At 45.2% G+C, this 23,300-nt stretch overlaps 2 protein-coding genes across 8 annotated transcripts in view; one reads left to right on the plus strand and one right to left on the minus strand.

The window, feature by feature from the left end:
• Cv-c (RhoGTPase activating protein) overlaps window positions 1–8,532 on the plus strand; it is a 405,466-nt gene extending 396,934 nt beyond the window's left edge. For all 7 annotated transcript variants that reach the window (XM_077702628.1, XM_077702633.1, XM_077702632.1 and 4 more), the window contains 3 exons: window positions 1,548–1,673; window positions 4,366–4,545; window positions 5,365–8,532. In XM_077702628.1, the coding sequence (XP_077558754.1) occupies window positions 1,548–1,673; window positions 4,366–4,545; window positions 5,365–5,479 (421 nt within the window). In that variant the 3' untranslated portion in view covers window positions 5,480–8,532. The remainder of the gene's footprint in view (window positions 1–1,547; window positions 1,674–4,365; window positions 4,546–5,364) is intronic.
• A 1,514-nt stretch (window positions 8,533–10,046) lies between these two features.
• Las (lipoyl synthase, mitochondrial) lies at window positions 10,047–18,312 on the minus strand. Its single transcript, XM_077702634.1, has 11 exons — window positions 18,119–18,312; window positions 17,727–17,896; window positions 17,490–17,583; window positions 16,598–16,678; window positions 16,353–16,509; window positions 14,071–14,128; window positions 13,825–13,953; window positions 13,447–13,592; window positions 13,129–13,199; window positions 11,460–11,571; window positions 10,047–10,152 (listed from the first exon to the last, which is right to left on the minus strand). Exons 1-11 carry the CDS (start codon window positions 18,167–18,169, stop codon window positions 10,088–10,090), a joined length of 1,134 nt encoding a protein of 377 aa, XP_077558760.1. The 5' UTR covers window positions 18,170–18,312; the 3' UTR covers window positions 10,047–10,087.
• Window positions 18,313–23,300: the final 4,988 nt, after the last annotated feature.

A 23,300-nucleotide genomic window follows, 5' to 3' on the forward strand; every position in this document is an offset into this window, starting at 1 on the left:
AATGTCAGCGCCCATGGGCCTTCCGGGGTAAACACATGTCATGCGACGCGGTTCGACCAATGGCGCTGTAGCCGGCAGACAACAATGACAGAATAAAGTGCCAGTACTCTGAAACCTGATCTAGTGGCTCTAGTCACACCATCTCCCGAAATCGTGACGAGTTTTTCGGTGGCACTCATATCTGTTTGAGAGTCTGCTTTTTATGTGTGGCAACTCGCTCATTGATATGCAGTGTAGCTGATAGTGCAATAGTATAGCTGATGCCTAGTTCGTTATAAAGAATACATTTTAATGTGTTTTTAGCTGAGTAATACTTGTTATTATGTGGGATAATTACCTGCATCTAAGTAGTTAAAACAATGTCTAACTGGGTGATTTTAGTGAACCACCGAACGTTGAAAATATTTGAAGTTCTGAGGTACAGCTGAGCCCCCTTATCAGGGACACGCACCGGGTACCGGTTTTTGCCTCTTATATGAGAGGTCCTTTATAAGCACGGTACCATGTCCTCACCAGCTGACCAACCCCCAGTTCAATGTAGGCACCGTACGACTAAAATAAGCACAAAGGCAGGCTACAGCGTGCTGCAAACGGTCTATTATAATTCATGTTTTGCCACCACAGTTAATGAAGTGGTTCTGAATCTTTGTTTGCTTTATTACTATTTATGATGTTTTTTTTACAATGGGTTCTTCAAGCTCTTTCTTCTTCCACTGTGTGCGGAAGAAAAAGCATCGCAGATGTTGAGTCTGCAAGCCTGATGTTGCCAGAAGTTTGAATGAATAGCTAGAGCACACAGATTCTTCCGCTGTGCACTCTGGCTATTCATCAGGCTTGCAGACTCAACGTCTGCAATGCTTTTTGATTGGGAGCTACGTGATCGGGAGAGCCCAACGCACATTTCTGGTATTCTTGGCTCACGCAGACGCCCGCATGCGTGATCGCGCTCGTACGCTTAACGGTAGGCTTTAACCACTTCTTTACATGGTATTCTATTGCTGGGGCTTCTCATCATTTCATAGCTGACTGAACTGGCATTTGCTGAAGTTGTAATAACTAGCGACTGCACGTGTCTGTCGTCCCCCTTTGTTTCCACAACGAATGCAACTGCAGCTAGCGACTGGTGGCACCACATCTGCGAAATTGTTGACCAAAATTCAAGGATCACTTGTTCTTTATAGCCAACTATTTTCTACATCCGATATCTGTTATAAAAGAGGCCAAAGTAATGGGAAAGGTAGGGTGACCAACCATGTGGGTGCATTGTGCCTCTTATACCCAATTGTCTGTTATAACCCGTGCCTCTTATAATGGGGTTCAACTGTACTTCTATTTGATTCAATCTCAAATAAGTGGGCGTCATCATATTCTTCTACAATATTAGAAAGTTTCAGATATTCTCACACCTTTGATAAGGCCAACATATCCTGCATCGTAGGTAGTCAGCGTTGCTTTGCAGCTTCTGGTTGTTACTGTGGCATGGGGCAGTGGGCCAGAGTTGACGTTGGTGTGCGCCCCCTCCCTTCCCCTGCCCTGGCTGCGTGCAGGCACGTGTGGGACAATACCCTGCTCAAGTGGCGGCACATTGCCCGGCTCGACAAACAGAGCGAAGTCATCCAGTACATCTGCGGATCCATGAAGCCGCATGCACCACGAGACTTCTGCGTGCTCAGGTGAGAGCTGCTGTGCACCACACTGAAGCCACCAACCACTTGTACCTACTGCATCTACTCGATGTAACCCGAAAAACAACTTTCAACTACTCCAGAAAAAAAGCAAGAGGTTAGACCATGAATATAGCATGAGTAAAACATATAGAAAAAGAATTGCCGCAGCTTGCACTAGTGGTGCAAGGCTGGAGAAACAGCGAAGCTGGCGGCATCTCTCCTGTCGTCGGAGACCAGGCTGCTGCACTTCACATGGCTTTCTGAACTTGCCGCTAGAAGTTTTCCATGACTGGCAGGGCTGGATCATTTTTATAGCAGCCTTTCACATCTCTCCCGTAGTGGACCACGTTAGCGTGCACTAGAACCCACGGCAACCGGCTTCTCAAACTTGGTGTCTGTACTCTCCATTGGCAAGTAGAAGACCACATGAGAAATCACGCCATAAATGCTGGGCAGAGTGTTCTCGAAGGTCAAGCCGGCCGACGCCGGGCACTCCTCACAAGGCGCACGTCTATGTGCACTTGGTATTTTTTCATGGCATTTTTTTTTTCTGGTAACGTTCGACAGCAGAAGTAAAGCTTAAACAGCTCTACCATTGTGATGTGCACGCTCATGTGCACTCGATCTTTTTTTCTTTTGGTATTTTTTTGTGGTAATACTATACGGCAGAACTGAAAGCTAGAGCAGTTCTGCTGTTAAAAATATCTTCTTTTTGGAGATCGGAAATTTGCCAGCTTCAGTAAAAGAAAAATTGCTTTAGTCGTCACTCTCTGCAGTGGTGGAAACCTTTTCTGGTTAGTTCTTGTTTGAAGAGCACCTCACATTGGCATCACCATCCACAAGTTTTCCAGCTCCATAGCCATCAAAACCACGTCTTCTGAAGCAGCGTCATATGGACCTTACTGCACAGCCATGTGTTCTGTGCGAGATCCACAGTCTGAGAAACACAAAATAACACCAACAAAAGCCGCAGGATGACTCGAAAGCAACAATAAAGCTATAAAAAAACGATCCGACTTTGGTGGATTCAGACCTGGACTCTAGCGTTCTCCAGAAACCACCCACTAGACCTTTGTTGCTAGTACAAAATTAAAAAAACGCAATGACCTCTACAAGCATCATTAATTTAAATGGCCGCTTGGCATTACTGCCTACGTCTGCTAATAGCCGACGTGGCTATGAAGTGACTACCCTACATTTGCAAAGGGAAATTTGGAAACGCGGCTCCTGTTGCAGTGAAGTGTGAAAGTAGTTTGATAAGTTTAGTGAATTTCCATGAGATGCCACCACAGTATTTGTGGTGACATCAAGGCTACCCATTATCACTCTTCCATATAGCTCAGGCGAGACGTTATCGATGAGTGCAGCATAATTTTTGCCTCACATACATTTGAAAAGAGCATGTCAGCACTTGTCACGAAAATGGAAAGGGACAAGTTCCTTGCAGTTATAAAACTTGTTTTTCTGGAAAAATTGGATGACTGTGCAGATGACAGCCGAGCTGGGTAAATTTTGCAAGGGCTTCGTACCGGTGCTGAAAGTGCTTATTTATTGGATGAATGAATTTAATCGTAGCTGGATATCTACTCAGCAAAGAGCACAGGCTGGACATCCAGTTTATACATCTAGCACGTGCCAACGTGTCATTTTTAAACACTCGTTGCCAGCAGGACTAGCTGTTATGTTTGTAGACCACTCTTTCGAAAATTCCCCAAGGTGTCGCCATCTGCATTATTATACTCAGGTACAAGTTAAGAACAGCAAGAGCTCTTGCAGTGCATCAATTTGCTGAGGCAACGAACCCATGACTTCAATACGCATGCGTGTTTTGAAAGAAGATTGTGCTTAATATGCAACATTGTCCGCTTTTTATTACCTAGTTTGTTTGGCGTTGTTCCAGGAATTCATAAGCAGATTAAGTCAGAAAATCAAGAAACGACTTGTGTCATGTTCAAAATACTAGCAGTAATGACCTCTTTGCACTGCACAGAACAGCCAGCCGTGGTAATGAGGTGCAGGGACAACTTCTGTTGTCGTTCTTAAGTTATACCCAAGCTAAAGCATCATTCACACAGCCATTTTTCACCCTGTCACGTCACCGTCCTCTGTTATGGGCGACGGTTTCTCAGGCGGTTTCTCGCCGAAGATGGTGCGACGGCGACGGGAAGCCGCTCTTTACGTTTCCATTCTGTCAATGCGACAGGACTACGCCCTGCGGTAAACCAGCCAATCAGAAAACTTTTTATGGCTAAATTTGGCGAAAAGTGAGCACATGTAAATATCTAAGCCATTATTTATTTTTGCATTAGAGCAGTTATAGTCACCTGGTATCATATATATAACGACATTTTCTTTACTTTTCAGGTTAAGCACGCTCAATTCTTGGCTAAACTGATCACTAAGCTAACGACCGTGTACTCTGACGGAGAGCTCCAGTACGAACGCTACTCCGTCACGGTTTCTTGATGTGACGGTGCCGTGGCGGAGAAGGTGACGTCTGTGTGAATGAAGCCTAAGTGCATCTATTTGGCTAGACAAGACAGCATCAATAATTCATACGAGTGACTGTAAACAAGATGTGCCCATCCAAAGCAATATTCTCCAGGCTGCTGTTACGAGTTCACCCTATCTGTGGCCCTCCCAGAGGCATCGGGGTACTGACTGGGCTGTTTCCTTCCCCCCTGCCCCTTTCGAGCAGGGCTTGGCGCACGGAGTTGACCAGGGGTTCCTGTGCCCTCGTGGAGCTCTCAGTCAACCATCCGGATGCCACCGTGCTCCTGCGCGGTGTCCGGGCAGTGGTGCTCGGCTCCCGCTATCTCATCGAGCCGTGCGGGGCGGGAAAGTCCAGGGTCACCCACATCAGCAGGATCGACTTCAGGTGCGTGCTGGCCCCTCTGTCGCAGTGAGGCCTCGCAGGGCTCCAAGACGGGTACAGAGCCTGCTGAACTTATCTTTCCGGAGACCCTCCCTTTGCTTTGGGGTACTTGGATTGGAGTCTGATGTTGTGCCATATTGAATTTGATGGCTCAGTTTCTACAACACTAAATTTAAATCAATTCCTTAGCTTTAATGCGCTTTGTGCACACGTCCTAATATCTGGAGCATGGAAAGTGCAGAAATGTTTTGGCATGTGCAAGATTTCATGCACATTTATACGAGTCCGAAAAAATTTGCAGTTTTGGTTTCGTTGTTACTGCATGCTGTTGTCATCAAGACTCATAGAGGAGGAGGTGTCTTTGTGCAGTGGCATTGGCAGGCTGCTTCTCGTACCAAATTGCACCATTTTGGCCATGCCAGATTGACGATATGCTCGCATCAGGAATCAGCATGTTCACCGAAAGTAAGAGCGTAGAATATTGTCCGGCAATGAAGAATGATGCAAGGTTCTAGTAGCAATTAAACTGCTGAAGCAAACTTATGCTTCGCACTCAGCTAGAAGAAAAGCACAAACATGAAAAAAGCAGTCAACGAAGTGTGTGCACAGTCCAGCATTGGCGAATCAAATGCCACAGTGTTCGCTCTGCCTGCATTTACCTCAGAGCACATTCCTTCTCAGAACTATTAAATTGAGAACATTAGATCGAAATCAAACAGGAACAACCTTGCCAGATTTGTGATATGGTAAAACTTTGGGGTGAAACGCAAAACATTCCGCTCTGGTTGGTGGGAACTATTAACAGCCCATTCCTCTTTGCAGGGGTCGCACCCCGGACTGGTACAACAAGGTGTATGGCCACCTGTGCGCCCTGCTGCTGGTCCGGCTTCGCGATTCCTTCGTCCAGCGTGCCGAGGGGCCCGAGACGAAGGTCTGACACCCAGTCAGGCCGGCCTCCTCACTGTACATATCCCCAACACCACCATCGCTGGGCAAGAAGGCGACGACTGCGCGCAGTGCCTGATGACAACCGCGTTGGCGCGCTCCTGTTCACACCAAGCAGCCAGTTGTCTACTTCATCAAGGGTGGCGTGCTCCTGACCGCACCCTTCTGAATCAGTCAAGGGCAGTCATTACAATACTTGTTTCACTCTTCACAAACGCACAAGGGAGAGAGAAAGCCTTGGGAGCATTATGCGCATAACCCTCATCGGTTATCGAAGAGGCACCGGAAGAAAACTCGACTAATGTTACCTTTCAGTGCAGGTGCTTTGCTCAGAAAGCAGTTTAAAAAAAAAAAAAAAAAAACTTCCTTTCCAGTGAGCAGTAAAAACACACACCCGAGCATGTGCAGCAGTCAAGTTTTTCAAACCTCGGATCACTGCAGTGCTCAATCCCCACAGTTTGTTTCGAGTGTTTGTAAAGAGCGCAATTGTCGGCAAACATAAATGGCATTAACCTGCCGAATTCTTGAGTTCTGCTCTCGAGGTATTTTACAATGTCCAGGCAACTTGCTTTTTTGAGATTTACTTCAACTGTGTGAACGTGGTTCTGATCCCTGTCCCAAGTGCAGGTCATCATCAACATGGCTGTCCATTCAGACAACAGCCCATAAGCTGCCTTCTGGGCCTTAGAAAATAAAGGGCACAAGAAGAGAAGCGTGACCCTGAACTTGGTAGACAATTGGGGTCTCTCAACGATGGAATGGGTGGCCATCTTGTACATAGGTACGGTAGTCCGACAACAGCAAGATGGTTCTATCATGCTGCCTGCCATTTGCTGTTTGTTATTGACTGTTATCATGCGCGTTTGAAAGTTTATCGCAAGCGTTACTGTTGCTTGACTGCTGAAGCAATATCATAAGAAGCATTGTTTCTGTTTTCTTTTTTTCAGTGCGTGAATGTTTTGTTATTTTCTGTATACTAAGGGCTGTAGAAGTCTAGAACACTCAAAGATTGGCATGTTTGGGTTATTTTTGCCAATATGAAGTATGTGACAAGACTTGCCACAGATGCCTTGGCATTTGTGGAGCCATTAGCCTAAAATTGTCTTTTCTAAACTTGAGTTTGTTTTGAGAACTCTTCCCATGTGTGGCTTGAATAGGGAGCTATACATTTTTATGCTCTGCTCAATGCATTGTTTTTATTTGACCACTGTTCATATCAGCGTTTGACTTGTTAACCATGTGGTGATTTACGTGAATGTGAGCACAACACTACACATGAGCTTATTCAATTGCGTGGCTCTTGTACTCAGCTCAAAGCTAATGATTTTGTGTGTAAAAAAAAATAAAAGACCGACCAAGGAATGACTACATTAGAACATATCCCTGCTTTCAGCACAGTTCTCCTAGAGAAGTAGCATTGCCTGGTAGCCTCGAATTAGCTCTAGTAAAACAAAAAGACCGACTCCTCTTCGATCTTCAGGAAAATATTTTTGGCTGCATTCCTTATGCATATCAAGGAAAGCAAATTGATTTTAAAGGGGTACTGACACCAATTTTCGGTGTTAATATTATTACACAGTTCGCTGCCTTTACTCAACAGAATACCCCCGGCTGAATTATGAGCAGCCTGCGGTGCTTTTAACGTACTTCAATTTGATTTGATTTATCACGCCGACGAAACAGCATGCGGAGTGGTGCGCAGCAAATGGACATTGGTGTGACATCACTCGGTGAGAAAGAAAAGGACTGACATAGCCGGCTGCCTCCAACGCTCATCAAAAACTCGTGACGTCACTTCACGCGCGCAACCCGGCGAGCAGCGATTGGGAGCAAAGTTCACAAAGTTCACGAAGTGATACATGTAGCCAGAGCTACAGGCATAACCGCCGCCCAGAAAGACACTCTCGCGAAAAATAAAGTTCCACACACAGGAAAGGAGCTGATGATAAAGCCCAGAATCATACCAGAAGCCGCCATCAGGTCTTTTTTTGAAAGCGGCATCAATGTCCCGCCGCAATGAGCTGCCTTACGCCTTTAGGCAGCTCATCCGCTTAGCTCCAGAGAAGAGGCCGTTGAAACAATGCCTCGTACAGTCTTTGCGGTGCTCTGGTGTCCGCAAAAAACGGTGAGGTCATTACGTAATTCTGTCACACGCGCCCTCCAGGCTGGAAGTGCGGCAAACCATTACGACGATTTTCAGGCCATTCAATTTAATTAATTATAGCGCGCTCAAGTATTTGAAGTGCTGTTTTGGGTTCGCTAGGCTGTTAAGCATTGATGAAAATCAATAGAACAGGAACACAAAATTTTGGTGTCAGTACTCCCTCAAATGCCAAGTTGTGGATAATCAGAATGTTCAAACCAGCCTTGTCTGTTTCCAGTTATTTTTTAGTTCAAGCATTTTATCTGGGCATCAACCGCAGATTTTTTTTTACTTGTTTTATGTACAGGGACCAGGTTTTTATCAGCTTCCTAGTCATGCATCAGTCTGACTGCAAACTTGCACATTTCTTATCAGTAAAGCTCTTGTAAAAAAAAAAAAAAAACTGACAGCTATCAGTCTATCCGTTGCCTAGTCAGGTATGAATGAGTGTATAGATATTGTATGCATAATATTTTAACTTATTGTCGGCTACTGTTACACTGCTTCTAACTGCAGGCTCTGAAGTACCTTAACCTAAAAGGATTGCTGCTGTTGGTGTTTTGTTGGCCAGCAATGTAAAAACACATAGAAATGTTCAAAGAATAACCAGGGAATTTAAAAAAAAAATGTTGTTTGACGGTTGAATTTAAATATCGAAAGACGTTTGGATGGTGTGATGTTGTGTTTTCAGTGGACATGTACATTTCTTGTTGTACCATTGTGCAGATTGTGTATATATTCAGCATCTGTTCGTGTCTAAGCGCCCAGCCTGATTGTGTCGCAAAAGGTGGATTGAGTGGAAGATGCTATACGTGTAAATACCAAAATTAATCAGTGGTTACTTCTGAAAAATAAAGAGAGTATATATATAAATATATATATACATATATCTGTACATGAAATCATCTGAGTTGTACGTCATTATCATGCGGCTGCAAGTAGGCGCAACCTGGTTTTGTCGGCGGCTGCACGCAGAATGCTCCAGTGCAACACTGCTGCAGTTTAGTGCATAAGTGTTGCGCAAGCTTGCTTTAGAGGACGCTGTGCAATTTTGGTTTGGCTATATTGGGAGCTGCACAGCACAACTACAGTGCCAAGATGCCTAGCAAAGGAAAATTCATTGTCAGCAAAGCACAGGTGACGACAGCAAGCAGCATGCGGATGCCACTTTGTTCATTCAAGCCGATGGACAGAGGCTTCCGACAGTTGTTTATGAACAATCTATCGGAACTCTGGGCAGTCATTGTCACCACGCTATATATTTCTACCTGTGACTGTCCTGCATTTTCCAAATCTGTTCTTTATCACTGAAATTTGGCATCACATTCCTTCACAGAGTTTCCTGTCTTTTCCTTGGGTAGTCCACACATTGCCCATCCTCCACATCACATGGTCTGCCTAAACACTGATCTGAGCTGGCTGTAATATCTGCGACCATTTGTGGTATCAAGCTAACTTGTACTGCTCATGTTCAAAATGACAGCACACATTAACTCTTTCACTCAAGCGCCATACGTAATCGGAAGCCGGCGTCCGATGATTTCAAATCTCCCGCAAAATCTAAAACCCGCGCTCCACAGACAACTGTCGCCATCTGATGTGTTCAGTTGCAACTTCTCTTTCAGTTTCGGTTTCGTTTGTTTATGTGTCGCGTGTGGTGGCAGTGTAGCAAGAGAAATTTGAACCGAAGGTAGAGTTATTTATAAACAAAACATGCTTCTTATCTGATGACTGCGGTTTTACTTTTGTGTTTAGGGTCTCAACAACGTACTGCCAGGATATTTTGCCAAATGCACCGCGGCCGGCGCCGTATCGCGCTATCACCTTCAAGATAACCTGGCGCTCGTGTCAGATTAGCACTGCAGGGCGATGCGCGACGCTTCTCGAGAGCGCTGGATTTTTTTGTTTGTTTGTTTGTTTTTTTACCACCAAACTGATAAGGATTTTGTGTGAGAACACAAAAGAGTATGCCTGGATGCACATTTCACTCAGACTCACTCACCCTTCAGTGCCTTCGTGGCGTGGCACAGCCGTCAGTTCCGCTAGGTTGACGGGCCCTCAAAAATCCAAAACTTGGTGTACACTGTTGATTTATATATTGAATCATAGCCAAGGAACGCAGGAACAATTTGTATATCTTAAAATTCCTGAAATAATTTTTAGTCTCGGTAAAATTGCCGATTTGTGTTTTTCGTATACTTTTCTTGGGGGCTTTTTTACGATTACTGGACAAATAAACTGCAAGTAATTGTACCTTTAACAAAACTGCTGCTTTGTGTTTGGAAGAGCAATCTATGAGCTACAATTTCATGCATAGAAAGGCTAAGTGTGTCCAGTAGCTCAAGAGAAAAAAAACGTTTTGTGGAAGCACTCAAAATCGGCTGTTTTTCCGCCGTAATGAAGAGTTAATCAACAATGGCTGCCAGATGGCTGCGAAACTTTATTTGATTTTGTGCCTCACTGCGATGGTACTTGCACATCTTGCCTTTTCTTCTTTAAGTAGTTGGTCACGAAAAATTCACCTGCGTGGAGGGGTCACGGCATTAACATTCAAAACAACTACTCTCAGGTATTTGCCAACACGCTTCTTTGCTTGCACCAGCAACAAACACTGTTGATAAATTACTAAAATGCTCTACATTTACAACAGAAGCTTTCAAAATTATTTGCTTGAAATCTTTCAATACAACCACTGCCAAAAAAGGTGTTATGTACAGTCCAGGTTCAAGCTTAAACATAAAAATATTAACCTGAATGCACGAATTTACATGTTTCACTTTAAAACCATGAAATACTGAGCCACTTGTTTGCAAAGATTGCCAGTCATCACACTCTGTGAATGCACAGGTATATTTCCATCATTACAGCTATAAACCAAACCTTCAAATTTTCACGAGGATTATGATTTAATCAAACAAGTTATATTCCCACCTGACTGTACTGTTTGTTTCCCTGCATAGCTAACCTTTGCCTTTCCAATTCCTTATATGAGCAGAAAGATGCCTAATATTGCCACAGTGGGGGAAATGAAACGTACAAATTATCGGCAAGAACACTTGAGTGTTCACCAACAGAAAACTGAAATGGTTGGGACTTCAAACAGTGAAAACCTTTCCCCCTCTAGTTATTTTTACGCCCCTGTTCTCTGGCCAACCACATGCATTAAAGGAGTACTGACACGAAATTTTTATGTTACGTTTTTTTCGCTGCTATGCGTGCCTACCAGCCCACTAATCATAGAATTACAGATTAGACGGTCGAGCGCAGCGTAAACATTCATTTACGGCGTCGTTTATTCGTGCCAGTTTCGGTTTCGACAAAAAAAACGCCGAGCGGCCGCCATGACAGCATGTATGACATGGCGTCACCATTCTTGCCGTATCGCTGCCTCTCTGGAAGCGCGCGCGAGCGAGCGCACGCGCGCGCCCAGACCGGCCGAGGTCTTCGCCGTCCCCACAGGCCCGGGCAGCATGACGTCAGTCCCAAAACCATGACGTGTACACACGCCCGAGCAGCGCGCGCCAACCACAGCCAGCGCGTCGGCTTCGTCACGGGAGCCCCGACGTCGGCAGTTTGGGGCACGTAGCAGATGATGTCACGTCGGCCCGCTCTGGGTTTTCTCGTGCGGGCGAAGATTAAAATGAATTTTAAATATGTTTCGCTGAACGGTTGCTGTTGAAACTTGCTGGGAGATATCTCCTGATGAAAAGGAAGCGTTTTACATAGTTATCTCAGTTTTGAAATTTCGTGTCAGTACTCCTTTAAGATATATTTTGAAGAACGGCCACAACAGTTGTTCTTGACTGGCACAAAGTGTTTTCCCACTCACCAGCCTTGTACGACGACCGAACAAGGGGGCCACTTGCTGTGTACAGAAAGCCGAGCTTGTTTCCGTAATCTTCCCAGTGCATGAACTTTTCAGGCGTTACGTATTCGACGACCTTAAATAAGCAGACACGTGACAGTAAATAAGCGCAAAGTGGGAGTGCACAAACTGCAGGGCACGCAGGAAGCTGAAAGCAGAACCAACACGTCGATCATCATTTCTACACACGTGCTGGCATGGTAAAGGCCAGGCAGCTGCGGTCACACTGGCTCCTTCTGTACATACGCACATGTACCAGATTTTTCCTAAAAATAAGGTGCAAAGGCCAAAACTAAAAAAACTATCATTTAAGAAATGAAATACAGTGTAGACTATTTATAATGTAACTGCCTGTAGTACGGGACTGGATATAATGCGGGTTTTTCTGGCCACCGGTAGGCGCTCATAGAACTCAATGCATAAGCGTACCTCTTATAGTGCGGTTTTTTTGCGGGTCTGCTGATCAACTGGTGCAGCTGGGGCATCGTTTTAAGGCCCCAAAAAGCAATGAAGAAAGGTGGATTCAGCCATTTGATGCAGCCCATGCTCCCTTCTCTCCTCTAACTTAGACACAGAAAATAAAAAAGAGATAGGAATTCTCAAGTTCTTGTGTCCCGTTTGCAGTCGCATAACCACAACTGCCCTTGCTCATGGCACACCTCTAGGCACCCCCCCCCCCCCCCACCTCCCTCCCCCCTGGGCGCGGTAAGCTGATATTAGACCTTTGTGCAGATAAGCAACCACCCTTATCCTTTTCCAATATCTGAAGATGGCGAGTCGAGCAGCGACTCGGGAGGTTTCCACTTGTGCTGGAAATCGCTTTCAGCATCACGAACGCTACGTGCGGATGAAAAAAACATCTGTCTTGTGTACTTATCACGTTGCCTCGCCAAGCCGCGTCCTCCTCTCTGTGGCATCCATTCTCCTAGGAGCTAATAAACGCAGATCCCTCAGAAACATAAATACAAAGTGTAAGGTAAAGCTGCACTCAGGGGTTTAGACGGTGCAGCACCGTCTTATGCAAAAAAACACGAAATAAAGACCGTCTCTTCGTTTTTAAGTGGTTCTCATTTGAGCAATGATAAACAAAAAAAAATTAACTCAGTGCCCTTCCATTCTGTGAAGATAGAGTACCTGTGAAGCTGGTAGATGCAGTCAACGAAGTGCACGAAACAAACCATGTTTGTTCGTAATTTGCAATTGAGCATACTTCCTAGCCATTTAGCTGAATGAAACTTGGATGGGCTCGAGCTTTATTCTAGCGAACAAACCTGGGGCTGTCTGTTTCCCTCCCGCATCATAGGGACCTTACTGTCTGCGCAACACACAACCCAGTCCACTCGACCAGTGAAGACACTGGACAGGTCGCATTTAGCTTTTTGACATCCACGTGTAAGCCTCCTGCCAGCACAATGGATGTGTCATCAGTGTGGGCAGGAAACTGATAGCTTGGGTGTGCACGCACCCCCTTCCTCCCTCCACTCCCTGCATGTGCACACACATAATGGCGAAAAGAGGGGTCGGCAGTGGCGAAAACAACTGCCGGAGTGGCGCTGAGTAAAGCAATTTCACCGGAATAAAAACTGGGGGGTAGACATTCGCAGTAAAAGATTTAGGCAGGGAAGGCACGAACCTTGAGGTGCCTCCTTGTAGGCTGCATGTATTGACCCAATGTGAAGCAGTCAACACCAGCTTTACGAACCACTGCGGGAAAAGGAAAAGGCGACAGCCAAAAAGTAATTTGCTACCTGAGCTATCAAAAGCAGGCATTACTAGTTCCATGCGTAATGATGTACTAAAGGTCGCCAACTTGATCTTGGTTCATTTCACTCTGTCACTTGGTGTGGCCAGAGTGTTGCTATAACGCATGTTTTAAGACTTCAAAATGGCTTCAAGAATCAGTTACCCAGAAGCTTTGCTATCAGAAGCAACATTTGTTTGGTGCGTTTACCTTCCATTGTCCTTGCGACCTGATTGTCGGTCTCGCCAAATCCAAGCATAAGCGAGGTTTTCGTTAGGATGCTTGGGTTCACCTCCTTTGCATGCTGCAACACCCTGAGCGATTGCTCAAAATTTGCCCTCCTGTCTCGAACATACCTGCACAAAACGGGCAAAATACACGCACATTTCATAAGTGCACCTGGGCTGGTTTTGCTCGTGTTTCCAAACTTTCCATCTAAAGTTTCAGATTCCTGGCACAGACAAGAACATCATACACTCCCTAATGGTAATAAATGCGTACTTGTTTGAACACCATCAGTGACACTTAATTAAGACTATTAAGACTTAAACGAGGAACAGGCAATTGCAAGCTCCTCGTGCAACTTACACTTGGAGTTCAGGAACAGTTTCAATGTTGTGTGCGTATACATCAAGCCCCGATGAAGCCACCCTAGCAACGGCGTCAAGGTCACCAGCAAAGTCGCCAGTCAGGCATTCGACAAGGATGGAGGGTTTCCTACAAGCAACCAACACAGAGAGTAACTTACAATCTTCTCGTCTTCCCCCAACCAAGCGTTTAGTGGTTCATGCTTCATTCTCATAGCTGAATGCTGATGAAAAAATAAAAACTTACTTTTGTTTGATCTGCCTGACTGTCTCAGCGAAGTGGTTCGATCCGCCATCTGGTAGATCTGAAAGTTCATAGTAGTCTGGAGTACTTTTCACCTACATCAAATTGCAGCTGTAAAGGAAGCAGCTTCCAATGGCTGCGGCTAAATGCTGCAATTTCCTGTGAGCACAGTCAGAACATGTGCTCGTGCTCAGAAAGTGCAACTCGAGTAGTCTGGGGGATTCAGCAATAAAAACTTTTGGCAGCACTGCAGTAAAAATAATAGCGCTACGCAGGAAGCAAGCCTGCATTCGTGTGACACCAGCAATAGAAGATGTGGTTCAGCGCAATGCAAAATATACAGGATATTGGTCACTGCACTTTCTCTGTTCCTAACTACACAAAGGCAGCCCCAGAGAAAAGCTTGAAGGTACAGTAATGAGATGCACATATGAAATAAAGCTAAAAATTCCATACATGCTGTGCATATTTGCTCCATCAGTATGGTGCACCTAGCCAAGTGCTGGGAGTAGGCCCCAAAGCATCCGCTTTATATTGACCCCATTGCTGCTAGTCTTACCGACCACTGCGGCTGTTCTCTGAAGCTAAAGGCATCACCAGCATTCTATTCTTTCATGTGTCCTGTACGCTACGGACCAGTTAGACTATATTATCTTAAAGGGGCAGTGATGTGAATTCGCTGAAGACTTATTTGTGGCTGCATTGTGTAGTTTAACCCATCTAATGCATTGTTTGGCTAGGTAGCAGAAGTCCAAAGCCTTAGTTTATCTGTAATCAGTAGCAGAAGAAAAATGTGCCATTTATGACGGCCGCACCACCCACTGTAATGACAAGGCACTGGCTTGCAATGCGTCTTATGCTTTCTCAGTTTGTAAAGTTTTAATTTTCACACATTTCATGTCTCATGTTGACTTTTTGTTTGTTCCTCATGTTGACTTTTTGTTTGTTCATAAACAGGTTTTGCAGGCTAACATGCTAGCAAAACATTAATTTTTATCCTCCAGACTTGCAAGCGTGTTGTCATAGCTGATATTCGTAAACCAGTGAGGAGGATGGCGCGAGGAAAGCAGCTTTAACAAATGCAGTTCTACCAGCTCGGTAACTTTGCCAGGAAAACCCAAAACATAACTGTGGCAAGGTAAAAATTATCTATTTATTTATTTTATTTATTTATTTATCATATACTGCAAACCGTTTGACCTTCAAGCAGGAAAGGTACAGCAAGTTCAAAGGTATGACAAAGTTACAACAAAATTATTACAACAAGGATATATCAAAGGTACAACATATTAATCATCATTGAATATTACATGTTTTCCACACACATGGGCTGAGTGCACGCACTGCGACCTAACACAAAATCAAAGCATCGCACTCTTAGGCACACAACGTGTTGATAATAAAATGACAGACGAAAGTATTGCGAGAGTCGGGAAACAAAGCGCATTTTACGTTGGAACAGAAAGCAGAGTTGAGTTTCGGGGCAACATATTCCACTCAGTTATTGTTTTGGGGAAAAAAAGAGTGTTTATAAATGTTAGTTCTTGCAAATATATTGGCTCCATGCTGCAGCTCTGTTTGTGATGGGAAGGCCTGGAAGAATATTTTACTATGTAATTATCTGACTTTAATTCTAGTTTAGAAAAATTAGAAATATTAGACGGGGTAAGCTAAGTCGAGCAGCTTATCGTCTGTCCTCCATAGGTTCAAAGTTTGCAAACTGCAACATCTTTAAAGGGGAATCTCGATGTGTTCACCTACTGTAAGTGAAATGGACTGCCAGGAGCTGAATTTTTTCAAGCTTTTGTATGTTGGTTTTTGTGTGGGAGTACCATACTACAGATGCATATTCCGAAGACGGCTTTATCATTGTTTTGCATGCTTTAAGCTTGATCAGTCTTGGACCAACCACAGACTGCCCGTAACATGATCTGGCACTCGATTTCACATGCATTCCTATGGGACTTCCCAACCAACAATGGTCCTCGGACTGCCTGTGTCCATACGAGACTGGTAAATTGAGGGTGCCTAATGTTTACAACTCACTTCAGTGTCCCTCAAAAAATATATGACATGACTTTCAACACAGGTGTAGCAAATTAGTCCGGGAGCCTGCATTAGTGTGCATCTTGTCAACCATTTGCTTAAAAAAGGCACAGCAAAGCTTAAATATTAGCACTAAAGCACCGTTAGATGAAATGTACTGGCTATGTTTACTCGCAGTTATTTGCTCATGTTTGCTGCAGTCACGTCACTAGGTGCCAGAGTGGCGCATCACGACTTACCATCTCTGTCAACCGACGTTATCACAATGTAGTCGAGTCCCCACTCGGCAATCGCATCGGCCGTGTTGGCGGGCTCATCGGGGTCTGGCAGAGGTGGATGCCTGGCAGTCTTGACCGAGCAGAACCGGCAAGCCCTGGTGCAGGTGTCCCCCAAGACCTGCACTTTGTACAAGAGTCGACGACAGGGCAAGCCGCAAGTGGCATTGCAGAAGCTGGAGTGCCAAAAGAGGGAGCATGTCACACACCATGATTGTCGCAGTGGCAACATGGTCGGGGCCACCGTTCCAGCAAGTTCCAATATTCGGACAGCGTGCTTCTTCACATACCTGCGAATGGCGAAGGCGGGTAATGATCGCAACGAATTTTATACACTTGTAACAGAAACAGTCATAGGAATATAGTTATACCTCACTCAGGGTTCTCCCCAGTAATTTTTGAGGTGGACATATTGAAAAAAAAAAAGGGGGGGGGGGGGGGGGGGAGAAATTTAAGAATTTTCATTTTTGCCTCAAAAATGAAACACCTCTGGGTATTGTGTCGCCACAGGTGCAGCTCGCTGCCAATGACGTTTTCGTACAGTGGTCGCTTTTAGTTACTCAGGCTCACTTTTTAAACTGGTCAGTTGGAGCAGTGGGTGGCATACCAAAGGCAGTAGGCGGTGAAACAGAGAAGTGGGCAGGATTTCTGCGGCCGCCCACTGTGGGGAGAACCCTGACCTCACTCGAATCAACTTCAGCTGGTGCAAAGTTTTAAGGCAAATAAACTGTGCTGAATTTCGCTGTAAAGATGAAATTTCACCCTACGCAAGTACATTTCAGTGAAACAAATATTTTAACAGCAGAATTTCAGCTCGAAAAACATTTGTTTTTGCTGAACGGCTGCATACCATTCTAATTGTTTGTGTCGCCTGAACGAATGCTCCTCGATATTTTTTTCTGCATTGTGCAGCACAGAGTTCAAGGAAATATTTTCTAGGAATCAAACGAAACAACATTCTGTCGCCAAATTTCAGCCAACCTCAAGGTCGTGTTGTATTGCTAATGACAACACACTGAACAGTAGTAACAACGCAAATTACTGTCGGGCGTACGCAGTGTTCAGACTGCAAATTTTAAATGTGAGAGATCAACAAATTACCGTGTGAAGTTTCTTGCCTCTGAGTGTACCCTTCAAACGGGAGAAGTGGGATCCTTTTGGAATGTCAACCTTCAACCACGGCGGTAGCTTCAACCTTCAGCCGGGGGAAGGATAAAAAATAATCAGTAATGAGCAGAAAAAATGCGCAGAAACTAAAAACAATACTGTAAGTAAACAAATTGTTTTCGTAAAAGGACCAGATGTCGCCGAGAACACCTAAATAATAAGAGCACCAACCTCTCTGTTTCACCGGGGGCCCGCTTAAGCTTTCCCTTGTAGTCGGAGAAAGTACTCCCTCGAGGGATTGCACCGGCAATAAACTCTGCAAGCCCGGGCCCATTTGCGATCTCTTCTTTCCGTTCAGTCGTCAGGCCACTCTTGTAGCAGCATGATGTCTTCGTAACGCACTGCGTAGGGTCAAAATGCTTTGCATGTCTTCACATCTTTCATATGCGCTACAAAGCTTTATGACTTTTTCACGTTTAGCTTCTGCCTAATATAACAGAGTGTATCACTTCGTGGTAGACTCAAACCTTTAACTATCTTATCGCGGGCATTCAATGAGCCCGGTCACCTTGGAAGGCTGGAAGTGATCACGAAATCAGCATTTATCAAGGCAGGACACTCACCGCGCGGAAAGATTTTGATGCCACTACGGCTTGGCGACAATGTTGTAACATGGTAGAGCTGGCATACGCAGTTTTGTGCCTGACAGTACGATGACGAGTCAAGAATATGCTACACGATAACACAATCTAACCATCTGACGTCGGTTTCCAAACTCACTGGAGGCAGCCATGTCTTCCAGGTGGCCAGACCACCAGTTTCTTCTCTACCCAAACAGGTAAATAAACGTGTATTTCTTGTTCGATCAAGATCCCTTCCAAAAAGCTGATGTTCACTCGACTTGCTTTTTAAGTACTAATGCTTGTTGGAGGTAACTTTTTAGTGCTGTAATTTACAAAACTGTAAGCATAGCGATTCTGAATAGTTATCTAGAGTAGAAGCTGGCGCTGCAATCGTGTACCTCCATTAGAGTGTACTAGAAGTTTTAGAGTGGCCCGACCGGCCGCCCGGAGAGGACCTGACGTTCAGGAACGGTGGACGAGCACTACTGCGCATGCGCCAACTAGACATCAAAAAACAAAGAAAGCGACTTTTTTTTTTTGCCGGACGTGACGTCATGGTTAAAGAAAGATGTCAGCTGTTGCGCGGTCATCTCGCTGCGCTCTTTTCGCCGTGATTTTTGCCTGCCGTTGCAGCGGTGCATAGGTGTTTGGCTTACAATTGTGATGAAGGCGCTCTGGAAGAACTTCTGGAGAGCACTTACGGTGGTGTGCAGCGTGTGATCGGGACGCTGAGTGTGTGCGACTGCCTAATTTTCGCGTAGTACGTTGCGACGTGACCGCGGGCGCTCTGCATCAGTTCTGCCGCCTCGATTTACGACAGTGATGAGTGCGTTCCCCTCGAACTTCTGCACTGTGTTTTATTAGAGCGCCGTGTTGAGGCCGCTGGGCGTTTCGCCGCCTACGTGGTACGTGCCGTGGCGAGAGGCAGCAACGCCGGTCAGACGAGGGCACTGGGATGGCGCATGACCACTCCCATCGTAACAAAGCTAGCCACTGCAAACGTAGACCACAGGGCTGTGTTTTTGTCCCAGTACAACGGAGTTAACCTGTGGGAAGGTATAATTGTGTGTTCGGAGTCGTGAGGCAGGCAGGTAATGTTCACCATTGCGAAGGTGTAGTAACTACCATAATCTGTCTGCTAATCACTTTGTTGGTCTGAAACCTTAAGCCAGCTGATAATAGGACATGCAGCCCGGTGGGAGGTGGGGCTGCGCACAGGACAAAGGTTTTTGTTGTTGTTACCAGCTGTAGGAACCAAGCCTTAAAATACACATCCAGGCCTCAAGTAGTGAATGAGAAAATATTAACTAGTTGCACTTAGCCCTGGTGCCAAGCATTTTTTTTTTTTCGTGGGCCCTCTCAAGTTACCGTTTTTAAAACTATCCCTTCTAAGGCACGTTCAAGCTGGTAGAATGCCATGCATTCAACAGACGCTAGACAGTTCACCCAATATGTCCTTGATGTGTGCTGTCGTCCTTGATGTGTGCTGTCACATGCCGAAGAACAATATTGTACTTTAGTTGGTACTTTTAGGAACAGATCTTATGATGTGCAATGCTTTCAAGTTCATTTCTTCTGTGCTTAGCGTGACTGAGGACTTGTTCGCAGCAATCTTACCGCAAATAAGTTATTGCTTGTCGAACAGCACAAAAGTACCACTACAACTTAAAACTGAAATTAGTCAGGAATGAGGTTTTGCTTGTCAGTTTTCTCTCTCCAGCAGTGATGGCAATGGCAGCTGAGCAGTGGCGTTGCTGGGTAAACTTGCACCCGGGGCCCAGAAAATTTGTCTCCCCCTCACATATACAAAACAAATATTAATAATAAAACTAGTGTTATTGTTATTATTGATATTATTAATGTCTTCTATTGTTAGCATATGAAGGCTGGTTCACACTTGCGACTGGTGGTACCAAAAGCGATTTCTGTCACTTGTCACTCGGCATTGCTCTCATCGCGTGGCAAGAGCGATTGGTCTCGACAAATTTTGTGTCTTTCATTTGGATACCAATGTAAAAAAACTTTTTAGAGCTACTGAATGCATGGGCTTCGAAACGTCAATGCAAGCATGCATAATATGCGACATGCGATGCGAAATGAAGCCACAGAATACTTGATGTGTAGTTATTTATAAAGAACTGGCAATATATTACAAAAGTAAGCAGCAAGATAAGAAGCCGTGTGTTATTTAGGCAATAATAGCTACACAAGCTTGGTTTAGAGAACCCCCGACGACTCTGGTGCAGATCTTGATACCCAACACCGACCTTTTCAGTGAATTAGGCATCGATAAAAATTCTAACAGTAAGGAGCATCATGGTGTGTCACTCGTGAGCACGAAAACACCGTTAGCAGCCGAGAAAGGAGTGGCCAAGAGCTACTTGCGGCAGCACAGGGTGTAATGCGCCAAACCAAAGTAGGGTAGGGGAAAAGTGAAGGCTGATATGCAGCAGTGTGGGAGTACCACATCTTACAGTCGATACCAAGCGAATGGATGCCTGCAAGAGCAATGGAGGTGTGAGAGAGTCTCGGGCCTCGTCAGAAAATGACACTATAAGGTGGTCACCAGAGGCGTTCGGAAAGCTTTGCAGCCCGCTGTGTCGGCTAAATCATGCAGATGTCCCGCGGGCCTGGAGGAGGGTGGCCAGCAATGATAGGGCTGTTTAAAGGCAACACATGCAAGACAAATAGTCGCTTCATTCGCATCAATTTTCCTGTGTCTAGGAACACACCTTGAACAAATTATGCTTGAGGGACCACAGGCGGAGCCTGGTGAAAGAAGGCTGGGGGAGAAATAGAAGTTGTCCCAGCAAATAAACAACAGCCGGACTTAAAAAAAAGCTATTTCCAAGTATTGTGCACGAAAAGTGGTATACAATGTGAAAGAAACGGCCGCCCCATAAATTAGGAAAAACCGCTTGCGCCTGCCCGTTTGTCACTAAAGGCAGCATCTGTGGCAGCATGCAACTGCTGGAAATTTCTCTAAGTGAGAATTTCAGTAAGTTTGAAATAGATACATTGTCGGGTCTCTTTATTTCTATGGTTATGTGATTACTGAGAATGGAAGCAGATAGAAAGGGAACATTTAGTGTTGAAAGAGACGACTGCCTGTACATGAGTCGTCTAAGCGGCCAGTGCACGGCTAGTCGTGTGGATGTTTGTCTGCGACAATGCTCTGATTTCTTTCGTACGTTGTAAAAAGATTGCACCACACATTTGCAAATAAGTTAATTGACATTGGCGTCTTGGGAAAACGAACACAGTATAAAGTATAAAATGTGAAGTTCGGGCTTTCCAGTGAAGCAGCCACCAGCCAATGGAGGAAATCTGAATCGAAGGAGGTTACGAAGCGATAAAGAAAGAACTCTTGAGTAAAATATCAGATTCGTACGGCCCCGAGTGTATCAGCGCCACACGCTGGCTCACAACCGTTCGGTTGCGCCCATCCCGATGTGTTGGTGACGATTTCATTGACGTCGTTGTACAGTCGACTAGCTCAAGACAGATCCTAGATGAAACAACCTTTTTCCAGTAGCTGAGGAAATAATATCGCCCTCTCCAACCAAAAGTAATAACCAAGAACAAAACGTTTGGGACCCATCTCGATTCCCTCTTCCTTCAGGGGTGACTGGGGTCGCGTTGTAGCGCCGGTCACTCACAAAGCGCCTCGCTGTGGAGCGCGGTGCCCGCATGTACACAAGTGGGAGGGTTCGGAGGGAAGGATTTATGTTCTTTGCATCTTTTCCTCCAGTTGGTCATACTTCCGGAGCGTTCCATTGAAGTCTCTTTTGCGGTCTGATTTTTTGCAGTACTGGGCGACGGTTTTCCAGCCGGACGTACTCGTTGTGCTGCCTGAGTCGTTCCAGTAGATTTTTCCTCCCCAATGCATGGGGAGGGGCACTCAGCTCAAAAATCGTGTATACGACACTGGGCGTCCTGTCCTTTGTCTCACAGTCTTTATTTTTTTTTCTAGTAATGTTCACAAAGCACTCAGCAGAATGCTTTCACTAACACAGAAACTGCCCCTCACCCCCACCTCAATTATCATGGGGTCTCCCGACCATATTCCGGGATGGGAGCACTCAGCGGATCGAATGCCTAATGATGGAAAGTGGGTGACATAGCTGGCGTTTATCTTTTTGTTATGCACTTAATTCGTTGTCCTGTCCTTTTTTTCTCACCCTCCACCTCGAAAGATGAACCTACCAGAGCCAAATATTTAGGTCATCAGCTTCAAATATTTCTTCACTTAGAACTCCTTGGGACGGCCACACGAAAACCATGATAAAATGGGAAGAAGATGAACACACGGCTATCCGCTTTATTTATGTGCGCACCGCAGATACTCATTTATATTGCTCTTAACTTACAGGGGAATGAAATAAAAAAACGTAGACTTACCTGATTAAAAGTTAGGTAAATGAAATAAATGCCTACATAACTGTTCTATTTCTTGCATAATTTGTTCGACAAGCTACTCGTTCGTTGTTCTTTTAGTTTAATTACACGGGGCCACATGGGATATGCCCCTTCCATATAATGCCATCTTCGTACAATTGCCATGTGCTGGCTGCGTCACTGGGCACGATGAAGGAAAGTCAACGACATAAAAAATATGAGCTATCAACACCCGATATCAGATCCTTCGCGATTGCTCAAATCGCAAATTGGTTGGTTAGTGCAAGCACTGAAGGAATCTGAAGGAGAAATCGCGACAACCCATTTGTCTCGCCTAATGTTGGACAACTGAGCTCCCACCCCTCCTCTTCCACTTGCGCCCCTCCTCCCAACACAGGCTTAATTTGTACAGTTAGCTCCCCCGCACCAACCTTCATTGCATGTTTCACACTTACTTTCATTTCGTTTTAATTATCAGTCCCCACTTCCTCAAGATTCAATCTTCCCCATGTTTTTTTTTTCAGGTCATTTTCACCTTTGTTTCCTTCTGAAAATATGACAACCGGACCGGGGTACACGGTCTCCGACACGTCACTGCGAAGACTCCAGAAAATGCTAAACATTCACCATGACCCGTACACAACATCTCATGTGCGTAAAAAAAGCCACATAAATAACCGCCGAGGACACATGACCAAAGTCTCGTAGGCTTGGATGCCTCCCCCTTCACTCCTCTTGCCTACTGATCTCGTCCACCACCCCAACAGTGGTTCTGGACGTGATG

This window comes from Haemaphysalis longicornis, unplaced genomic scaffold (genome assembly GCF_048455015.1).
Source record: "Haemaphysalis longicornis isolate Haplotype H1 unplaced genomic scaffold, Haemaphysalis longicornis Haplotype H1 scaffold_3, whole genome shotgun sequence".
Lineage (NCBI taxonomy): Eukaryota > Metazoa > Arthropoda > Arachnida > Ixodida > Ixodidae > Haemaphysalis > Haemaphysalis longicornis.

Excerpts from the sequence above, each read along its gene's own strand:
- Las (XM_077702634.1), bottom strand. The coding sequence starts at position 18,169 with ATGTTACAACATTGTCGCCAAGCCGTAGTGGCATCAAAATCTTTCCGC. Across the intron at positions 13,954-14,070 it reads GTCAGGCAGATCAAACAAAA|GAAACCCTCCATCCTTGTCG; the intron begins GTAAGTTTTTAT and ends GGTTGCTTGTAG. Across the intron at positions 10,153-11,459 it reads TCGGTCGTCGTACAAGGCTG|GTGAATTTTTCGTGACCAAC; the intron begins GTGAGTGGGAAA and ends CCCTCCACGCAG.